This window comes from Perognathus longimembris, chromosome 11 (assembly GCF_023159225.1).
Source record: "Perognathus longimembris pacificus isolate PPM17 chromosome 11, ASM2315922v1, whole genome shotgun sequence".
Lineage (NCBI taxonomy): Eukaryota > Metazoa > Chordata > Mammalia > Rodentia > Heteromyidae > Perognathus > Perognathus longimembris.
In genome coordinates, this window is record NC_063171.1 from 38,135,524 (window position 1) to 38,159,032 (window position 23,509).

Here is a 23,509-nt window from a genome sequence, read left to right on the forward strand (position 1 = left end):
AGTAGCCTAGTTTTTAAAATAAGAATGGAACCAAACCATCTGCCCCTCTTCCCAATGAAAATTCTCTTTTTGATTTGAAAGTAGAATATGACCACTGGGGAAACATATATGGACTGTACTGGCATGCTAAGGGGAATCTCCTAGTGTTTGAAGGGATAATTTTAATATGAGGCATTGAAAACACAGTTTAAGCTGGGCAACAGTGGCTCCGGATTATAATCCTAGCTACTCAGGAGGCTGAGATTTGAGGATTGCAGTTCCAAGCCAGCCTGGGCAGGAAGGTCAGGGAAACCTAGTTCAATTGTTAAAGCACTAGCCCTGAGCACGCGCAGGCTGAGAGAAAGCACCAAGACCCTGAGTTCAAGCCCTAGGAATGGCAAAACTACATACACAGACATACACACACACACACACACACACACACACACACACACACACTTTAGGTTTTTAGCATGCTGAGTTCAAACTGACTTTACATAAATCCTTTGAGACCTGTGTGATTTCATTTATTACCAGACTATTCAACCTGAAGAAAAAGCAACACAGAAATACTTTCTTGAATCCCAAGAGACATTGTGAGTCAGGAGCTGATGCTATTTCACACAAGAGGTTTCAGGAGACCACACACAGGCAAAGCTATTCCTGGAATTGGCTACCATATGTGACAAGGAGCTGGGAGGTCTGTGTGTATGTCCAGCCTCTCTGTGGAACAACTTTCCATAAAGGCGTCCAACGATCACTCAGAGCACTGAGAAAAACAGGTGGCAGCACTCTTGACAAGATACCATTTTCCCAGCCAGGATGCTGCTTTGAGTGGTGCTGTGGGCAACAGACAGTTGACTAACGCGAGCGAGCACTGGAGAAGATGCAACAAAGCAGGTGCAATTTCGTAACTGATGCTCACAGGCTGAGTCATGAGTCTCCGCGGGTAAGGCCTACATTCACTGAGCTAGATACCCAGGTAATGAAGAAATAATCCTGCTTATGATAGCATGAAAAACATAAAATATACTGCCTCCTCCTCTGAGGGTACTGAGAGAATTTACTTTGGGGTGGGTGGGCACCTGCATAGTGCTTATTCTTTTGTTTCTCTGGGAATAAAGATGAGCATTTATCTCCAGATGGGACAAGGGAAGTTATTATATTTTGGATCTTGTTACAAGTACAGGAAGGGGTAGTGGAGGGAGGTTTATATGTGTGCATTATCCTCCTTTTTAAAAAAATTATTAAACAACTTGAGGCAGTTAAAAATAATAAAATAATTAGACATCAACAACCAAGGAGGTTCAAAACTAATACACAGAAAACTACAGTGAATTGATCTGGGAAGATAAAATAAATGAGGGAGGAATCCAGTGATCATTGATTGGAAAAATTTTTAAATAGCTATTCTATCTAAAATAATCTACAGATTCCTGATAAATTTGATGTCCTCATAAAAAAGCACAGTGTCCCTTTTTAAATAAAACAAGAACAGAAAAAAAATCTAAAATCCACACAAAATCCGAAAACATCCAGAAAACAAAAATGATGCTTAGAAAGAATAAAACTGAAAGCATCATACTGCCTGATTTCAAATTTTGTTGCCAAGATTCAAAATTTATAATAATGGACATGTCAGTGGCTCTGATCTAATCTTTTACATCAATATAATCTTTCCACAAGATTAGAGTATATGTGTTATATTCTCTATTTTAAATATATATATAATATAACACCATATTATATGATATAAATACTCACAATCATTTCCAATTCCAAATTATAAAGTCAATCTGAATTGTTGGTAGAAAATTTCCAGGAAATGCATCTACCTTAAGCCCCATAGAATTTCACAAATTAATGTGTGAAGGAGGTTAGCTGCACTATTTGCTTACAGATTTATCTCAAAGGAGAGGGAGCTAAAGGATGCTGGAATTTCTCAGCTATGATAATATCCAAACAAAAAGAGGCATGAAAATTTCAAATGTCACAGTGTTAAGAAGGAATGTTAGGATTTAAAAAATCTACCAACATGAGTTAATCCAACTTGGACACGGTACTTCTTTGAGTATTTTGTTTAATTTTTCAACAAGCACTATTATATAGAAGAAAGGTACTTTGCAATGTTCCTTACCCCCTAGAGACTTAAATATAAAAAGGAGAAGAAACACCCAAGTAACCAGCAGGAAATGACACATGCAGCAAACCAAATGAGAAGGAGAACCTGCTTTCCTGCTAAGAGGCCATGGAAGATCTCTAAAGACATCTCACAACCGGGCTTTGTCATTTAACCACTACTGAAAATGCAGGTGCCATTTCATAAAGAGTTCCAGAAATCACATTGGCTGATACCAGCAAGAGATTCTCAGAGAAAAAAAAGAAGACTATTAAAATGGACAGTAGGAAGGATGGCATCACTGAATTGTTCTGAGTTCTCACACAGCTGGCTTCTCATTGCAATGTGGGAAGCTCGGTGAGGCATCTCATGGAATATATCGATAGGACCTGTGACAAAACAGAAGAGACAGAAACCTGGGTCAGGAGGAGGGGATTATTGAAGATAAGGTATTGTCGGGAGAGAAAAGCTAAGGCAGTTACTGGACAATATAAAAGTATGGAATAAGAAACTGAAAACATAAGAAAACACAAGAACTCACCAACGCTTCTTACACCATAACACAAGTACTATCAAAAGGATCAAGGGCATGATCAGTGCCAAGATCAAGTTCATGGAGAGACTGTGTTCTGTAGATATGGAAGACATCCAGACACCAACTGAAACCCACTGAAACCCAACTACCCCATCCCTTGACTGCCTGACTTCATGTGTGCATTGGGTATAAGTCACTTCAATCTATCTGTTTCACTCTATTTCTATACTTACCTGTAGAATTTTTTTATTGGTATGTGCTGGTTCTGGGTCTGGCATTGTCTGAGTCTAAACATTATCCTAGCCTGGGCCTTGTCCCTGAGTTTCTTTTGCTCAAACATAGTACTGTACCACTTGAGCCACAGCTCCACTTCCAGATTTGGGGGTGATTTATTGGATATAAGAGTCTCACAGACTTTCCTGCTCCAGCTGACTTTGAACCATGAGTCTCAGATTTCAGCCTCCCACTTAGCTAGGATTACACCTGTGAGCACAACAGTGCCCAGTCACACTAGAATTTAACTTCCCCCCAAATTTCTTGGACCCATATGTCATTCCTGTTCCACTCATTCCTAGCTTTTTGTACACATTTCTTGCTGGTATCCTTCATCTGTATTGACATAACCAAACTTTCCCTTGCTTCTGTGTTAAGTCTCAATGAAAACCCACTCACATGCCCAACCTCGAACCTTACCCCAGTAGAGGATGAGGTCCTGGTCTCCTAGACTGCTGTGTTTCACACGACAAGACAAACCAGCAGCATCCTCAGCTTTCACCTCCAGGATCACACGAACATACCAAGTCCCATCGGCATTGGGAAGAACATCATCACGCTTGCTGTCCACTTGCTCTTGCTCACCCCTCATCCACATCACCCAGATTGGCTTTGGGTAGAAGCCAGAGACATGGCAAACCAACACGAGTCTGCCAGACCCAACGATAGAGGAGCTTGACAGCCAGGCCTCTGGCCTCACTGTAGAGTACAAAGGGGAGTCAGATGAGGATGGAAATGAACTCAACACATGCCTTTAGTACATAGATACCACCTAATCTGCAAAGAGTCTTTTGTCTCCACTTGGGAACTCTCACCCTGAAACCCCTCTCTCTCTTGTCCTCCTCTCTCTCCTGATTTCAAGCAGGAGGATGGCAAGAGGAAGATGTGAGGAGACTATCATAGAGGGAAGGGCTGAACTGACCTTGTCTCTGAAGATACATCTTTCCTGCATCCAGGATGCCCAACAGAAACCGGGGACAGGTTTTGCTCATGAGGCTCTCCACTGTCTCCTTGATGCCTTCATACTGATTGAGGAGATCACACGCCTTCTGGGCCAGATTCCCACCTCCTGGAGATGGCACCCAGGATGTGTTTTGTAAACTCAGAAAATCTGATCCTTCCACAGCTGCCTGTGTGAAGCCTTTGAAGCTCTCTCTGGAGGACAGCTCACAGCCAAATGTTACTTGTAATTCAAAGGGATCTTGAAAAAGAGCAGAATGAAATGAAGAGTTCAAATAAACAAATATAGAAACAATGGTAGAATCTAGGAGGAGACTTGTCTGGAAATGGAGAGTGGAAACAAGAGTCTTACAAAGGTAGAAGAATGAATGATACATACAATCATAAACAAGAGAGATCTAACATACTTTGGAGATGAGGAAGAAGGAAATAAGGGACAAAGTTCTTAAACTGAAAGGAGATTGACCAAAGAAAAGCTCAGGGAAAATGAGAGGTGACAATGACATAATATAGACCAGATGGTTAGGAAAGAACTTGGGAGAGACAGGAGCCCAAATCTCATGATGTACCAAGTCATCATCACAAGTGCTAGATAATGAATAGAAATGTCTAGAGGAATTGAATAAATAAGAGATTGAATCACGTTTTAAGAGAATCACGCACAGGATAAGACAATTCTCCACCTCCAAATTTAAGCCACAGAAGAAGATGACAAGAAAACCACAAGGCAAGAGAGGAAAAATTGCTGGAGTAACTAAATTCTAGGAAATTTTAACTTTATGTTCATGATACACTTCAAGAGATTTATGCATGAAGAATTTTAAAGTGAAATGAGGTAATGAGAAACGTCATAGAAAGGAGAATAGATGGCAGTTACAAGAACCTTATGAAGAATTCTCCCAATTGGTTTAACTTACACTTAAACCCCAGGTCTTTGGTATACGTGTGAATCTCCTGAGTTACCCCAATTAGATACACACGGATAAGCAGCTCCAGGTCAGTCAACTCCTCATTGCTGAAGTTTCCCTTGGACCAAGTGTGCAGAAAAATTATTGTTCCTGATTCACTGTCCCAGCCATGAGTCTGTAATTCATCTAGCCAACCAGAGCCCCAAGTTTGTGCCCAGGATTCGTTAGCATAGTGTGAGATCTGGATGAGACGAAATGTGGTATATCCATGGATCACTATGGATTGATGAAGGTCCAGTAGCATAAGGGATAAGATAAGCAAAACAGAGAGAAGATAGAAAAGAAATCAGTTACTTGAGAAAGAAGCATAATAACTAGGTTATCAATAATATTTTCCTTACTTAGAGTCCCTGGTGCTCTAGCACCATCCTCAGAAACAATCAACTTCACTTGGAAACAGAGATGCAAACTATAAATATCTTGGAATTCTCAGTGAAGTATCTTGGAAAGCCCAGACTTTAGTCCACTCTGATCCACCCTGCTGAGCAACAAACAGAGATGTTCTTACCCTCTGCATTGAAGCTTCCTGGGAGGACAACAGAAAGCAGGAGAAGTTGAAGAAATAGCATAGCCTACACAGGTGTGTGTTTCTTTCTATAAACAAAGCTGGTCTTTGATGCCTGCTAATAACTAAGCTACCCTTCCTCAACTCTCTTCTGACTTCCTTCTCCCACCAACAGACAATGTTTTCCAACAGCAGCTGACAATAAAAAAAAAAACCTCTGTGTTTTCTCAACCTCACCTTCCCACTCAATCTCTCATTTCCTCTCCAGTCTGAGCTCAAGTCATTCCCTTCTCTCTGATTTCTAGCCACTCTTCTTCACTGAGTTCTACCCCCATGTAATTCTCTTCCTCACATTGAAAGGTCACTTCATCTAGCCATAAAATTAGAAAACCAGAAGCTGTATAGTTGCTCTGCTCATGCTTGTTTTCCAGTTTCTATACATGGTTATGCCTCCATATCAATCATGTCTCTTATTCTGATCAATCCAGGCTTCCATCCAATTACAGATTTTCTGAAATTTGTCTCTGTCCTGGTTCACCCTTTATTCCTCATCTTTTCTCTTCTCTTGAGACTCTTTGCTTCTTTTGTAAATTAGAAAATTTGTGTTCTCACATATCCTATGACTGCTCCAGGCACCATTGCCCTAGTGATGAGATTTCAACCATTCTCAGTACACATGATTATAAAAATATAAATAAGCCCTTTTTATATAGCCAATCCATATAATTAATCACCAAAATACCTATCAATACATAAGAATCTTACCAGGCATGTGAGCACATGGAAATTAACAGGATAATCTCATCAGTCACAGCACTTCCCACTGTGCAATGAAGTTTAGGACTAAAATGCACACTGGTGATTAACATTTCCACGCATGGAATCCCAGCTAAAAACCTAGTGGGGTTTTTTTCTAATATTTTCTTGAGCAACGTTTTGACTGCCCAGGAATGCATTTTGACTTCCTGATGAAACTAATTAAGATCCTAGTGGAGCAGTATGCATTTCGCCATGAGGGTTAACTTCTTGTGTGATGGCAGCATTGAAGGGAAAACCATTATTTATATTTAAGTTAAATTGTAATTTTGCCAAAATATATCGTCCAGCCAGGAGCCAATAGTCATACCTGGAATCATAGCTACTTAGGATGCTGACATCTGAGAATAGCAGTTCAAAGTCAGCATGAACAAGAGAGTCAAAGATTCTTATCTCCTATTAATACCAAAACACCAGAAGTGGAGATGTGGCTCAATTGGTAGAGCACTATGCTTGAGCAATGAAAATCTTTGAGATCAAAGGCCCTAAATCAAACCCCAGACCAGCAGCAAGTATACATCACACTAAAAAGACATTTATCAATATTGACATTTATCAATATTGAATTTATATAGGTAAATTATGAGAGCTACTTTGTGGCTTGTTAGTAATTCTATTACTGTTAATGTTGTATCTCAACATATGAACATACCATCATTTTTAGACCCCAGGAAATATATCTATTATGATAATGTCCCTAAATTAACATTCATTGAAGGTAGAGGAGCAGTTCTTCATTTTTGAACAAGCAAATGTATAAATTTTATTTCATTTTATATGTCTATTTTTACTGTATATATTCAATGTGCAACATATGCCACTCTGAATCTCATATTTGTCTACATTAATGAAGGGGTTGGATGGCCACTCAATGAGCTTTTCCTATTACTGCCAGGGGTAACTGCCAGCGTCCATGAACTACAAACATGGTTTACACTGATCCTTGTGTGAAGCTTTCCCACATTACTCACTAGTGCAAAACTTTGCCCTCCCTTGCAGCAAGATCTCACTTTGGACAGTTAGAAAGCAATAGCAATAGAAAGCCAGACGTTTGTCACTTTCTTTTGCCCTGAGAGTACATGTACAGGAGAAATACAATTCTCCTGTGCTCTTATACTTGGGTGAGAACTATGAGGTTGCATTCTGAACAGAATGTGGAATTCTGGAGAAATGAGCCCCATGTAAGTCTAAACATTTAAGCCTGCCCCAGGGGTACCACCTTCCCATGGGAGATGGGGGAAGGCTTCCCAATCTGCATGAAGCCTGCCAAATGAGAACTATAACTTCTCTAAGGGTCTACAGCTAAAACTCAATATAATTCTACCTCTAGCATTCTGGTGTAATGGCTAATTTTATAGAAATTCTTTAAGAAGCTCTTTTTCCCCTCCCCGAATTCAAACCCATATGAGATTTTTTTTTTAAGATTAAAAAATCTATGCTTCTGACAGTGCTGCTGGATTATTTGCCTCAAGTATGTGTTACATAGGGTCTTATTCTTATCATCCCCCAAATGGAATGACCTTACTCACTGGTATGAATTGGAAGTGTTACAGACCTCTGTGTGTGTGTGTGTGTCTCTCTCTTTCTCTCTCTCTTTCTCTCTCTCTCGCTCTCTCTGTCTCTTCCTCGCTCGTTCACCCTCACTCTCACTCTGGCTCTCACTCTCTCTTTCTCTGCTTCCTCATTCATGTTGTCAGTGGTTCACTCTGAGACACACTTTTATCCTTGTCATATGGCACTCTAGCTGAAGACCCAAAACAATAGAACTGCCCAACTTTGAACTCAAAACTCCAGAAACATGAGCTAAATAATCATTTATTCTTCCTAGGTTTTGAGCTATTTCATTATAATAATGGAAAAGTAAATAACAGACAAAATTCATCCTGGGAGTTGGGCCATCACTCTAACTAAATCTTAAAATGTAGGAGAATAGTTTGAGAGAGTAGAATGGAAGAGTCAGGGGCAACAAGGTACAGAAAACCTAGGACACTGTAAGTGGGAAGTTTTCTGTGAAGGCTCAAAGACCAGAAGGTTTAACAAATTGAAAACTAAGATCTGTAAACATGTTTGGGGGGAGGGAAATAAAGAGGGATTACAGGAATGGAGGATGAGAAAGTAAGAAAATGTAGTCATTATATTCAATGTACACTGTGCAAATATTGAACTATGTAACTTGAAGTAGGGATGAAAGGGGGAATAATGGGTGACAACAATGGAAGTAGTGACATTGACCAAGATGTTTTATACTCATAACATGACTTAATGGAATTGCAACCTCTTTCTACAACTAATTAATCATTTTAAAGGATCAGAGTGTCTGTAGATATATGGACAGGTAAAGGCTATACTGACAGATTTTAGATAGAAATGAGGGCTCTCCTGGGATCTAGATTAGACATCACCTTTATTACATTATGTCAAGGAATTTATCTACACTTTGTTCACACCCTGAAATATTCAGGAAAGCTGCACTGAAAGAGTATGGACTAGTTTGTTTAACAGAGGGGATTTCAAAGCCACGGGGCATTTAGGTTACTGTATGGTTTGACTGGTTACTTTTAGTCAAATATATTATGGAAATAAAGAACAACGAAGAAAGATTTTTAAAAACTCATAGCCTAACTAACAAAAGGAGTGTATGTAAAGTACAGCCAAGGATAGTAGAGTTGGTAGAGATAGGTGCTAGTAAAAATCCTAATGGAAATATCAGGATAGAAGATGTCTCAAAAATGTGCAAGGCCATCCCTCTCGTCCTAACTGCAGCAAACAAGGAGAAATATCAGTGTTTAAATTTTCCTAAGGCAGAATCATTTCAACAAACTCAGGGGATTTGCTGCCCTGTATTCAACTGGCAAAGTACTGCAAGGCTGATTCAACAATTGTTTAAATGCCCCCATGTATAGCCTTTGCCAGTGATAGGCCTGGGCCCCATGTATGGAATGCTGGTTTTGCAAACATGAAGAATTAAAGGGTTGTGGTGTTTCACCAATATTCTGAAGGAAAGCCTGGAAGTTGCATCCCTATTCTATACGGTCATTGTCCCTAAAAGCTTAGGTGTCAATCAACAGATGAACAAATAAGGGAAAGTGTGTGTGTGTGTGTGTGTGTGTGTGTAATAGAGTATTATCCATCCATAAGTAATAGCAAAATTTTCTGTTATTTGCATCAAGATGAGCAAAACTGGAGGATATCTTCTTAAGTGAAATAAGCCAGACACAGAAACACAAGTATGGCATGTCTCCTAAATAACAACTATAAATAATGAATATATATATACATATATATAACTCAAATGTAGAAAATGGTTTAGTAGGGATTAAGAAAACTGATGGGCAAGGTGAGTAGATGGGAAGGGAATGGGAGAATTTTAAAAGTCTGAATGGAAAAAAAACATGCTGGATGAACATAACCAATTCTTTTTTAAAAATTTTTATTGTCAAACTGATATACAGAGAGGTTACAGTTTCGTACGTTAGGCATTGGATACATTTCTTGTACTGTTTGTTACTCCTCCCTCATTCCTCCTCCCCCCTCCCCCTTACCCTTTCCCCCCCAACATAACCAATTCTTAATGTACATGGCAATTATCACAGATATTCTACTAACCTGCATGATGAAAATTAAGTCTTTCTATTGCTAATATATTAGGCAAGTTGGATAACTGGTATAAAATGTTTGCAAACACAACTTTTCACCACCACACATCAAAGGAGAAACCTAAATACTCAATCTGGATGAAGACAGAGTTACTCTGTGTGTGTGTGTGTGTGTGTGTGTGTGTGTGTGTGTGTGTGTCACACACACATTGAGCCACAACAACATTTCCAGCTTTTTTGGTGGTTAATCTGAGAAAAGGGTCTCATGGACTTTCCTGCCTTGGCTGGCTTCAAACCTGGATCCTTAGATCTCACACTTCTGAATAGATAGGATTACAGGCATGAGACACCAGTACCCAGAAAGTTAAAATCTGACCATTAAATTTAAAACTTTTCTTACAAAATATTTCCCAACATAGAAGACCTAACAAGTGAACTCATCCAACTCTTCACAAACCAACTCAACCATGCAGCCTGACACTCTGGAGAATAAGACAGGAAATATATCTCAACTCATCTTATGAGGTCAAAAACTCCTAAATACCAAGTCCTAACAAGGATATGGCTGGAAACAAATACAGATCAATGAAAAACCCTAACCAAGGATTTCCAAACTAAATCTAAATGTGTACATTCCCATCGAGTAGGACAGCTGCAACATTATAGTTTTGTTTTACCATATGAACCATCAGTCATTGTGACACATCTTAACACAGTAAATAATATGAAACACATGTGTTTCTGCCAAAACTATGATTATTTATGTAACAAAACTGTCTCTTGAGTTGACAGGTTTCTGGGAGTCTTGGTACTTACTCCACAAGAGAGAAGAAAGGTTGGGGGTTCACGGAATATCATCATATGACCTGTCAAGAAAATAAGTTTTTAAAAATCTATGTAAAAGATATGAACGCAATCATCTAATAGTATTCTTCACAGTAGCCCATGGTAGAAGCAGCTCACGTGCTTCTTGTGGCATTTAGACATGCAGTGGAAAAGGACTAAGCCCAAAGAAGGCAGCGATTCTGACATAGATGCTATCTAGATACATTCTAAGGACAGGTGGCTAAGTGTAAGAGGCCAGTCACAGGACAAATACTGCATGATTCCAATCCCATCAACAGAAAGGGGAAGTAAAAGAGTCACTATCCCAGGGCCTGTGGAAGGTAGGGAAAGGCACATTGTTTCAAAAGTGAGGAGAGTTTCACGTTACACGGAGGAAAAAACAAAACATCATGAATGTTCTTAATATTGTTAGAAGCACTAATGAGGGCAAGTACTATGTTATATGTATTTCACCAAAATTCTTTCAATTGGCTCTACCCAGACATGGAGATTAAGAGGAAAGCTTTGGTAGAAAGAGGACAATAAGTAAAGGAAAGATTTAAAAAGCATGGAATAGACAGGAAAGAAAGATTAAAAAGAAGACTTACCAGAGCTTCCAAAACCACAATGCAAAGCACAGTAAAAGGATCAAGCAAGGCACTATTATAGCAGGAATGATTCCATCAACAGAGACGGGGTATCCTATGATTGGAAGAAGATTAAGATGTCACTTCAAATTGTATTCACACCATTCCCTGGTCTTCCTTTGCCTAGTTAAGCATCTTCCTTTCTTCCCCATTTTGGGGGATTCTCTGGTTAACAGCTTTACTGAGATGTAGTTGATATATAAAGGTATTGTCAGTACTGGAGTTTGAACTCGGACTCTTAAACTCTCCCATGACTTTTTGGCTCTATTCTGGTGCTTGACCACTTGAGTCACACCTCCATTTTTTTCCTTTTGTCTGGTTAACTGGAGATAAGAGTCCCAGGGATTTGTCTGCCTGGGTTAGCTTCAAACTTCAATCCTCAGATATCAGCCTCCTGAGGATCTAGGATTACAGGCATGGTCCCATTATCACCCAGCTAAGAACTGCATATATTTAAGTGTGGACAATGTAATGAGAGTTAACACATGCAAAAACATGTTTCTATCACCACTTTTCAGACAGTGTCTCCCTATAGAATCCACTTTGGCCATTAACTTGTCATCCTGTGTCTCAAACTCACTAGTACTGGGATTACACGGAGATGATCTCATGCCCAGCTCAGTATCTTTCCAAATTTTCTTTCATCTTCTTCTCCTTCATACCCACCCATTCTGCCTGGCTCCTCTCCCCTTTCTCCCACCGAATATCTTGTACCCCTTCCTCCTCACCTTTCCCTGATCCTCAGACTCCTTCCCTCCCTCTATACTTAAGAAACACCTGCTCCTACTCCCAGCCAGGGCTCCAGCTCTCTCTCACCCCAATAGAGGACAATGTCCTGTCCCCCTAGACTGCTGTGCTTCACTCGACAAGTCAGGCCTGCGGTCTCCTCAGCCGCCACATCCACGGTTGCTCACAGATACCACAGCCCATCAGCATTGGGCAGGAAGTCGCCTCTCTGAGTGTCTGGCTGCTCCTGCTCACCCTGCATCCACATCACCCACACAGGCTTTGGGTAGAAGCCAGAGACATGACATGCCAGCCTCAGATGGCCAGGCTCAGGACTGGGGCCACTGGACAGCCAGGCTTTGGGCTTCACTGGAGCAGGAAGAGGCAGAGACAATATTAGAAAATAACTCTAACCTGGAGCATATGGACTTCAAAGTCCAAATGTTTGGGCATTTACCCTCCACTCTTTTGGTAACAAAATCAATGACTGATGGAATCCCACTCCTTTTTGGGCACCCTCCTGCTCTCTTAGGTTTAAAGAAGGTGGCCAAAAGAGAAACAGAGCAGGACAAACCTTATTTCTGCAGATCCTCCTTTCCTGCTTCAAGAAGGCTCAGGAGATATACAGGGCAGGTTTCATAGAGGAGACTGTTCACAGTAACACAGGTACCTTTGTACTGACTGACTGATGAACAGAACTTTTGAGCTTGACTTCTACCTTCTGGTGTAGGTACACAGGAGTGGTTTTTGAGGCTTAGGAAATCCACTTTTCCTAATGCTCCTCTCAGGAAACTTGTCATGGTGCCCCCAGAATGCAGCTCACAGCCTGCTGTGCCCTGGATCTCAAAGGGATCTGAGTAGGAGGAAACCAGATTAAAGTTAGGTTACTAAACAGCAAGCCAGAAAGAAAGAGATATGGGAAAGACCCAGGAGTTCAGATTTGGATGAGCATTACAAATCTGGATTGTGAAATGATGAGTTGAAACAATTTAGAATATTTAGAGGCTCTCAGAAAGAAGCACATTGGGAAGGGGGAGGCATGTCATGAATGGGCCAGAGTAGAATGTGTGATGGGAAACAAGAGAGAGAAGAGGTAGAGTAAAGAGCAGTGAGATGGAGTCAAAACTTCAGCATCCTGAGGTATATAAGATAAGCACTTAGAGAGGAGAAATCAGGAAGGACTAAGTTACAACCATCAATTCCGAGGAAGTCACATTTTAGTGCATTCAAGCATGAGAAAGGGAAGTCAGGACATACTTCTCACAAGAACAACCAGGCCTTGGTCACAAAGAAAGTGATTGCCTCCATCAGAGACCAAAGTAAAAACAGGCCTCACCTGGAATACTTAAAGAGATGTGGAGATTGTTCTAGAGAAAGGTGTGCATGACGGTAAGGGAGGAGAGGGGAGGGAAGAAAAGAGGAGAGGAAGGGAGGGGAAGGGAGGAGAGAGGAAACAGGACTCGAATTCCAACTGGAATTCATTGGCTTGTGTTTGCACTTCCTCACTGAATCCCAAGTAGTACACTGGAAATAGCTCCAGCAGCACTGTTACTCCATCATGGGTGAAATTCCCCTTGGACCAAGGCTTCAGGAATACAGGAGTGGCTGACTCACCCACCCAGGCATGAAATCATGCAAATCATCCAGGCAGCTGAAAGCTGAATTTGTGCCCAGGTGCTGTTGGCAAATGATGAGATTTGATTTAAATGTAGACGGATTGGCTCCTGGAAGGCTGTGGATAAATGAGTTGAACATGGTGAAGAGAAAGGAAAGAATTGGATGTTGGGATAAAAGCATGGACATGGAGAAGATGCAAAAAACACAAAGTCAGAATCTGTGCAACCCTTGAGAACTGTCTCTTTGAGAGCTATCGGTCTCAGGCTTCAGCCCCAACTTCCAGAATGGTCAAGACACTCAAGACAGGGGGGCTCCGAGCCCACTGAACAAGCTTACCAGGCTAAGTGTAGCCTGCCTTTACCCAGACCCTCTGCCACAGTGCAGGCTGCCACCACAGAGACTCTTACCATCCTGACTGTAACCAGCTGGGAAGAGAACAGCCAACAACTCAAGTGGCAGGAGCAGCATCGCCCTGAGAGCACCTCAGGTGTTCAGCAACACTGCTGCTCAGTACTCTGTACAGACTTCCTGTCTCCCCCACCTGACAAATCGCTCCCTGTGAATTACATATCACAGAGGAAAATGTCTTCCTTGCACAGCCTATCCCCTCCAGGTTTCACTTCCCTCTCTCTTCTTTCTTTGGCTTCCAGCTTCTCTCCATGTCTCCATTTTCATCAGATGACAAAAAAAAAGAAAGAAAGGAAGGAAGGGAGGGAGGGAGGGAGGGAGGGAGGGAGGGAGGGAGGGAGGGAGGGAGGGAGGGAGGGAGAAAGAAAGAAAATCCCCGGTGTGACTCTTCAAGGTTCTTAACCTCTCTGAGCTGTGATGACATATCTATAAAATGCAGGGGAATGCGAAACAGCTGCCAGCTTCACCCTGCTGAAACCTGGAAGGATATTTTGGTGTATGCACCCAATTCCTCCTCCATCCCTCCCACTGCTCTGCCTTCTCTCTTCATGTCATGACGCTTTTCCTACTCTTATCCACATCTCCATTTCCCGTTCTATCCCCTTGTCTAGTGTTTCTAATCCTATGTTCTTAGTTCTGGTTTTCTGTTTTCATTTCTTCTCTTCTACTTCATCAAACTGCCCAGAATTTCCCATTAAAACTGGGGAGGTGTGGGGGAGGAAGACAACTTGCCAAGGTCCTAGTGGCAAAAGTAGAACCAGACAACTGAAAATCCAGAAGAAAAAGCTTATTTTCTTTATTTATTAACCAAACCAAATATAAAGAAATAAATATGAATCTATGAGCTCAAAACATTTTCAGTTCGTTTAAGCATAAAAATCTTTAATATACACAATTAAATCATGGTAGGATAGTGGTTATTATAGTATACAAAACTCAAAGGCCAAAAAGAAAACATTAGAAACCTTGAGAATTAAGAAGCATTCTCTATTTGTTGTCTCTTAACTGATTTGCTATTGTCTCTTAACTATTGTTGTTTTATTTTTCTTTTCCAATTTTAAGCACTTCAGTGGTAGAAGGAATGTTGGTTTTTTTCCTAGATCTTCATTTTCTTCTATTGTCAGCCCAAGACCAGTACATAGAAACTAGTTAACACAGAATGAGTACTTGAGAGAGAAGGGAAGAAAACAGGAGAAAGAGAACCTATCACCAAGTGGCTAAATGCAATTAGAATCCTTTGTTCCAATCTGTGCTGGAATCTGCATTCTTCAGATTCTATTTAAACAAATAAAACATTACCCATGGTATTATGTATGTGTTGGGTAGCTTTGTTGATAAGCAGTTGATAGTAAGCAGATGGTTTCATTCCTATGATTTCTAGGATAGTCTCATGCTACTCTCTTGGACTGTGTCCCTCTCTTAAGTTGGTTTCTGTTAGGCTTATGTTTACTAGAGTTTCACACCACCAATGCACGAAAAAGAAAGAAAAGAGTAGTTTGGGTCACTTTGATCCAAAAATATTTGCATAAAGGGTTTTGTGCTATTTTGATTCCCATTTTACACTTAAGAGTAATGCTAATTTGACTGAACCTCTGTCAAATCATAGAGGTTTCTTTTCACTGATCATGTTTCCCAATGAGCAATGAGCAATTCTCTTCTCATATCAGGTCTCCATATCCAAAGACACTCATTTCACAAGAAGAGGAACAAAAATATTATAAAGAAGCTGATAGGCAACCCAAAGTTTTCAAGCAAATTTAGTTGAGTTTTGGTTTACTACCACTTATCCAATCAATTGGTTTGGATCTGTTACTCCTTTTCATGTGGTACATCGTTTATACAACCTCTGCTAGGCTTCTTGTCTTATGTGGGAGAGTTTTTCCCTGTTGCAAATTCAAATATAGTTCTTTTGTTGTATTAAGGCACATGTATCAATGGCCTTCAAGCTACCTCCAGCTTTCAGTATTTCAGGCTCCAAGTGGGAGAGGACGGAGCCACCTCTGTTGCCACTCAAGTTGAGAGTATGAATGAAAATTATTGTGTTAATTTGATAGCAGACCTCTGACCATGGGGACTGAGCCACCTGTTGAAGCTGATCTTCCTTTAGATCTCCATGAAAGGAAATCATTGTTTTCTCCAGTCCTCAACTGGCAATGCTGGTACCCAGATACACTGGACAGAAATATTTGAACTTGTATTCATGGTTGCTGGCATAGGGGTGATTTTTGCCATCTTCCCTGTAGCTGGGTTTCTCCCTGGCATTGGTAACTGATGTGTCATGTTCTACTTCATGTTACCAACAATAATTATTAACTATAGGATCCTGTATTTTATTTTATTTTTTTGGTCAGTCCTAGGGCTTGAACTCAGAGCCTGAGCACTGTCCCTGAACTCTTTTGCTCAAGTCTAGCACTCTATTTCTTTAAGCTCTACTTCTGGCTTTCTGGTGTTATTGGGAGAGCAGAGTCACATGTACTTCCTTAGGCTGACTTTGAACTGAGATCCTTGGATCTCAGCCTCCTTAGTAACTAGGATTACAAGCATGAGCTACCAGCACTTGCCCCATTAAACCCTTTGAGGGTCATTTGATTATCTTGCAAACGGCAACTAATGTGTATTACTTAAAGTATACTTTGTGTTGACTTGGATTATTTGCCATTTTGTCCTTCCTGAATACACACAGAAACATGCATCTGAATAAACCTACAGTAATAGAATGGTATGTATATAAACTTGTTTATTAAAAATAATCAAAATAGACATGTACTATGTATAATATTCTGCTATCTTTTCCTTTCAGACTAATGCTTTTATTGCAGATATTCTGAGTCCTTGTTGTTTTTCACATGAATTCTAGGAGCCTAGTTTGTTTGTTTTTTTTGCAATGAAAATGGAACCAAATCTGCCCCACCCTCAAAATTCTCTTTTTGCTTTCAATGTAAAATATAAGTGCTAGGACCACACATATAGATGGTATTGGCATGCTAAGGTGAATGTCCTAGTGTTTAAAGAGATAATTTTAACAATGACAGGCACTGAAAATACATTTTAAGATGGGTGCCCGTGGCTCAGGCCTGTAATCCTAGCTATTCAGGAGGCTGAGATTTGAGGATTATGGTTCAAAGCCAGCTTAACAGGAAGGTCCATGAGACTCTTATCTCCAACAAACTACTCAGAAAAAGCCAAAACTAGAGCTGTAGTTGAAGTGGTACAACACTAGTCTTGAGCCCAGAGAAGCTCAGAAACAGAACCCAGGCCCTGAGTTAAAGCCCCAAGACTACAAAAATAAGTAAATAAATAAATAAACAAATAAATACATTTTGGGTGTTTCAGCATTCTGAGTTCAAACTGGCTTTGCATAAATCCTTTGAGACCTGTGTGATTTCATTTATTGCCAGACTACTCAACCTGAAAAGAAAAAGCAGCACAGAAATACTTTCTTGAATCCCAAGAGACATTGTGAGTCAGGAGCTGATGCTATTTCACACAAGGGGTTTCAAGAGACCACACACAGGCAAAGCCACTCCTGGAATTGGCTACCAAATGTGACAAGGAGCTGGGAGGTCTGTGTGTATGTCCAGCCTCTCTGTGGAACAACTTTCCATAAAGGCATCCAAAGATCACTCAGAGCACTGAGAAAAACAGGTGGCAGCACTCTTGACAAGATACCATTTTCCCAGCCAGGATGCTGCTTTGAGTGGTGCTGTGGGCAGCAGACAGTTGACTAACGGAAGTGTGCGCTGGAGAGGATGCAACAAAGCAGGTGCAGTTCTGTAACTGATGCTCAGAGGTTGCATTGTGAGCCTCCTGCAGGTGAGGCCTACATTCAGTGGGCTCATTTTATACTAGTGCAGGTGAGCAGATTGAGTTCACTGTAATTTGGATGTAGATATAATCATTTCTTATTTTGTAATCACAGTTAGTGAGACAGTGGCATTTGTGCTTCACCAATTCTCTTAATCACTTTATTTAGGTATAATTAGCATATAAGAAGCTCTACATGTTTAATATATGTAAATCAGTGAGTTTGGTCATACAGATACACTCATAAATCATAAGCACAATCAAGCACAATCATATATCCATCACCTCCTAAAGTTTCATCCTGTCCTACTTTGTGTATGAGAGAGAGTGTGTTAAGAGCACTTCACATAAAACCTGCCTTCCTAGCAAAATTTAAATCTGTATTACAATCTGGAGACGGAGTAAAGAAAGAAAAGGAGAAGGAGGAAGAAGACAACAAGGAGGAGGAGGAAGTAGCTGCTACCTACTGGGAGATCATAAGTCATAAAAAAATCATGCCCTTAAACAAAGCTGTGAAATATTGGTCCTCTCTCTCTTTCTCTTTCTCTCTCTCTCTCTTCTTCCCTCCCTCCCGCCTCCCCCTTCTCTATTCACTTTTCAGCTGCTGCATAGGTGATAAATATAGATAGATAGACAGACAGATAGATAGATAGATAGATAGATAGATAGATAGATAGATAGATAGATAGATAGATTAGATACAGATATCAGAGATAAACTGATCAGGACTGAAGCATCAAAAACAATAAACCAAAATAAAACTTTCCTCTTTAAGATGAATGCCTCTTTCTATATCCTTACAAATGGGGCAATGTCATTCTTTCTGATGGAAGTATAGAATTCCATTGTGTATATACACCACACTTTCTTGATCCATTCATTTACTTAAGGGCATCTGGGTTGATTCCATATCTTAGATATGGTAAATAATGCTGCAATGAGCATAGTTGTGCTGGTAGCTTTAGTGTATCTTTGTTTGTGATATTTGGGTAAATGCCCAGACATGGGATTGTGGATCATAGGGGAGCTCTATGTTCAGTCTTTTGGGTAACCTCCTTACTGCTCTCCAGAGTGGTTGTACCAGTTTACATTCCCACCAATAGTGTAGTAGTGTTTCCTTTTGGCCATATCTCTGCCACCACCTATTATTGATTGTTTTCTTAATAATGGCCATTCCAACTGGGATGAGGTGGAATCTCAATGTGGTTTTGATCTGCATTTTTTCATGTCCAATGATGTTGAACACTGAAGGCAGTCCCAAAGAAACATAGGCTCCATGGTTTCTCTCATTTGTATCAACAATTAGTATATGACTAGGACAGCCCACAATAGCACAATAGGTATGTTCATATGACCATATAAACTGACACCAATCAAAATGAACTCCAAGATATGGAACAAGAGGTTTTGTTGTTCTTATTGTTGTTATTGATGATGATGATGATGATGATGATGATGATGATGATGATAACGTTAAAGTACCGTACTGAAAGCCTTTCTTTTTTTCTTTATTTTCTTTTCAACTTTTTTTTATTTTCCCTTTGGTTTATCCCCTGTAGTCACTGTGTTTAATTCGGGTCCCTGTGTCTTGTATAGATGTTTAACTGATTTGGGTAAGGGGAATAACAAAATAGAGAAACAAAGGACAAGGGGTGAACTAATACAACAATACACAGAAGATTCTAAGTTGGAAATGAACTCTACAACCAGGGCAGGGGGGTTGAGGGGAAGGTAAAGTGGAAAAAAATGAGAAAGGAGGTAACAACGTTTGACAAGAAATGTACTAAAAAAAAAAGAAATGTACTCAATACCTTACTTGTGTAACTGTAATGCCTATGCACATCACTGTTACTACAAAATAGAAGAAAGAAAAATAAAGACAATTGCCTCAAGTATTTTTATATAGTAATAGAAATCAGATGAAAGCAAAAGACTTCCAATCATTATTCACTGCATGAGTGGTTTGTTATTTAAAGCAGAAAATCTGGAACATTACTGTCTACATTACTCATTAGTTAAGTGACTGCTGTCTCATCTGTAGAAGGATAATCATAGTAACTGGTCAGGATTCTTATGAGGATTAGATGCTTAAGTATGTATAAAGTGTGTCAAATTTTGTCTTCTCTAAAGAGATGTCATTCAAATTATTTTTCTCTCTTATTTTGTTTTCCTCTATTTTTCATTCAAATTACTTTCGTTATCCAATTAGCTTCAACTTTAAGTTGGGTACTTTTCCCTTTTCATGCTGGTAATGGGATTTAAGTCACAGTAACATTCAATAAGTGATCATTATTATATTATCAGTCATAATAAGTAATTAGTAATGTGTGTTGCATTTTTGCCTATGTTGCTCACACCTGGGTCAGGATTATGGAAGAGGGAATGTAAAGTTCAATAGACTATAAAGGAGGCTCGAGTGTCTGGCTAGTCAACAAAAACGATCAGGAAACTAGAAGAAAGTCTCATCTTGATAAACTAATAAAATAATGGGATCATTTATAAAAGAAAGTGACAATGGAAATAAAATGGTTAATGAGGAAAGATAATGATCTGCTTTAATTTAATATAGATAAAATGGAAGTAGAAAAAAATCTCTAGGTAGCTTCTGTGGGTACACTGGAGAAGCAATACCTAAAGCTTTCTTCCTCATTTGAATAGAGGCCCAAAATTAGGTGCAGCATACCTATCTTTGTTTATCTGCAGGTAATATTTTCAGAGAGCCACATTTCAGATCCACTATTTCAGCCTAGACTGCTCCATTTACAAAACGCTCTCCTTATTATCAACTTACCCCGCCCCCCACTTTCCAAATGGAAGAATATTAGAAAGATCTCTAAAGCCAGTATCTTTCCAGGAGAACTAGAATGCACTCAGTTATCTTATTCAGGCATGTTGACATTCCCCAAAAATGTCACTGTACACAAGAGTCATCTTTCTCTGGGAGAGTCCCCAGGGAATCACCAAAGTAAACCAGAAGAGAAACCCAGAGAAGCACTTGATGGGTCACTACCCTTGCCACTCACAGTACAGAGCACTCCAAAAACGTTCTCTAGGTTCCCTTTTCGCCTTCCCATGTGTGTTCTATGTTCCATGTGTGTGTCTACATCTCACCTTGTGTGAACCTGAAGGAGCACACCGAGAGCCAACATTTTACCATCTTTGTAAACTGCCAATCATCCACCTGCATCTTTATCTTTCATTCTTTGCAAGTAGTGACACAAAGGGGTTTCAATTCAACATGTCAGTTTGCAAGTACAAAATACCTTGATCAATGCCCTGCCTTTCATCATTTCCCCCCATCTCTTCTAACCCCATCGATCCCCTCAAGTAACCTGGATCCATTTTTACATAAGTACATTGAATACTATGACTGCATTTGCCCACCCTTCCACTCGCCATCCATGTGTTTTACACACACACACACACACACACACACACACACACACACGATATGCTCCAATTTCCTGGTATTCATTTTGCTAAATTGCAAGTTGAAATGAGTTGCACCATTGGAATCTTCCCCTGTATATACTATACTTTAGTTAATATGTTTGTGTATATGTATATGACCCTCTCTCTCTCTATATATATATATATAATATATATATAACATATATATTTTAGATAGAACTTCCACATGAGTGATAACTTCCCTCGTCTCTTGGATCCTGACTTACTACACTAAGTATAATGTTTTTCAGGTCCATCCACTTCCCAGAAAATGACATAATATCATCTTCATGATGAATGAGTAAAATTATACTGTATCTATATTGTCGGAATCTTTTAGTGAAACAAGTACACTGAGATCTAGAGCCTTCAGAGACAGACTGGTGCCAATAAAAGCCCTACAATAAGTCAAAATTCAGGGTCTTTTATTCATTCAAACAGATTTGTATTTTTACATATATATTTAAATACACACTAAATTAAATCAGGCTATCATTTAGGCAGAAGGATACAACTAGAACAAGATAGATTAAATTTAGAGTCATAGAGGCTCATATTTTAAATGACAACAGTAAAAATATGTAAAAATAAATAAATAAAGTACTCTGAAAACAGAGTATTCAAAATAAGAATGTTGGAATAAAATGTGACTGTGGTGAGGTATGGCACTGCACTGAGACTAACCTGGAAAAGTCACTACCTGGAGGTGATAGTAAGCTGGGAAACTTGAGATGATTGAGAGGGCAGAAACGAATTTCATATTGAGAAAAAAAATCTGCATTGTATTGTTGGGGATTCTCACTGCCCTTCAACCAGCCCTGGGGCAGTGTGGGAGGGAGCCCCTCTCACCTTCCAGCCTCAACCGGAAGAGAAGTAAGCCCGGCTTGGCCTCCCAGCTTGGCCACATGTCTAATGGCGGGCCTGGCCCGTGGGGGGTGCTGTAGTCCCTGCCCACAGAGGAAGGTGCATGACATCCCCTGATGGGCAGCCCAGCTCATCCAATCAGTTAATCACCCAAGTCCCTCCCCTTCCGCCTTTGTCACCGTAATAAATTCTTCTGCCCGCCCCCTAGGCGGGTGAGCCCCGTTCAACCATCAAGCTGTCTCCCCGGGATTCTCTTCCTGCGTCAGACACGTGAGGGGGGCTGGTGGGGAAGGGGATTTCGGCATTTCTCCTCAACTCAGCAAAGTCCACAAAGATACGCCCTATTCCTTCTGCTGGTGGGCGGGGTAGGGCTGAGTCTCTCATAGTTTTGGGGTTCAGGCATTTTCCCCAGGAGCTAGGGGAAAAGGGGTCCTCAGAGGCCCCCACATTGTATGAAAAGTGAGACAGGGGTCCAGAAAAATTAGCCTGAGTGAGATCAAGGATTCAAATATTTCTTTCACCAAAAACTAGAGACCATGTAAATGTCCATTCAAGTGAAAGATACAAGGAAAATCTTCACTGAGCACCTGGACCCAGAAACTAGAAGGAAATATGAATATTAAATAACAGTAAACTAAAATAATAAAGAAAATGAAGCACATAATTCAACTGCTACCCCATCTCTTTTCCTTTAATACTTTCATTCTGGTTATTCTGAATAAACTGGAGGGGGAGGAGAAGGAAGGGGAAGGGAGAGAGGATAGGGGAGGAGAAAGCAGAGGGAGAGAATGCCCTGAACCAAAGATAGAAAAGTGCCTGGATCCTCCCTGGTCTGAATTCAATAATGCTGGCTTGCAGTTCTCAAGTAAGAGTGAAGAAGGATCCGAAAGAGCTTAGCTCACCAGCTCAGCCATCTCCTCACTGAAGTTGCCCTTGGACCAGGCCTTCAGTGATGTGGCAGTGCCTGAGTCACTATCTCAGCCCATGAATCTACAGCTCACCTAGCCACCCTGAGCCTTGATATTGTGTCGAGGTGCTGATGGCAAAAGATGAGATTTGGATGACATGAAAAGAGGTTGATCCCAGGAAGGTTCTGAAAGAAAGGAAACATGGTGAAGAAAAAGGAAGAAATATGAGTGGGGAAGAAGATGTGGATCCTGAAAAGATGTAGAGAGCAAGATCCCAGACTGTGCAACCCGTGAGGACAAGCCTATTTGAGAGCCTCAGGCTTCCTTCCAGCCCCAACTTCCAGAATGATGAAAGAGAGCTGGAGACAGGAGGGCTCAGAGCCTTAGTGGCCAAGCATACCTGGCTCAGTACAGACCCTTTGTGACAGTGCAGAGACATGCCAGAGTGACTCTTACCATCCTATTCTCCCAACCTGGGAAGAGAACAGCTCAACACAAGTCACAGGAGC

The 23,509-nt window shown here is 40.4% G+C and overlaps 1 protein-coding gene and 1 pseudogene across 1 annotated transcript; both read right to left on the minus strand.

Annotated features, from left to right (window-relative positions):
- Positions 1-2,399: 2,399 nt before the first annotated feature.
- Positions 2,400-5,403, minus strand: Cd1c (CD1c molecule). Its single transcript, XM_048357109.1, has 6 exons — positions 5,343-5,403; positions 4,784-5,050; positions 3,829-4,107; positions 3,327-3,605; positions 2,640-2,727; positions 2,400-2,487 (listed from the first exon to the last, which is right to left on the minus strand). The coding sequence occupies exons 1-6, from the start codon at positions 5,401-5,403 to the stop codon at positions 2,466-2,468; spliced, it is 996 nt and encodes a 331-aa protein (XP_048213066.1). The 3' UTR covers positions 2,400-2,465.
- A 5,192-nt stretch (positions 5,404-10,595) lies between these two features.
- LOC125360173 lies at positions 10,596-14,034 on the minus strand (annotated as a pseudogene).
- Positions 14,035-23,509: the final 9,475 nt, after the last annotated feature.

Excerpts from the sequence above, each read along its gene's own strand:
- Cd1c (XM_048357109.1), bottom strand. The coding sequence starts at position 5,403 with ATGCTATTTCTTCAACTTCTCCTGCTTTCTGTTGTCCTCCCAGGAAGC. Across the intron at positions 4,108-4,783 it reads CAAAGACCTGGGGTTTAAGT|ATCCCTTTGAATTACAAGTA; the intron begins GTAAGTTAAACC and ends CTCTTTTTCAAG. Across the intron at positions 2,728-3,326 it reads GGACCTCATCCTCTACTGGG|AACACAGTCTCTCCATGAAC; the intron begins GTAAGGTTCGAG and ends CCATATCTACAG.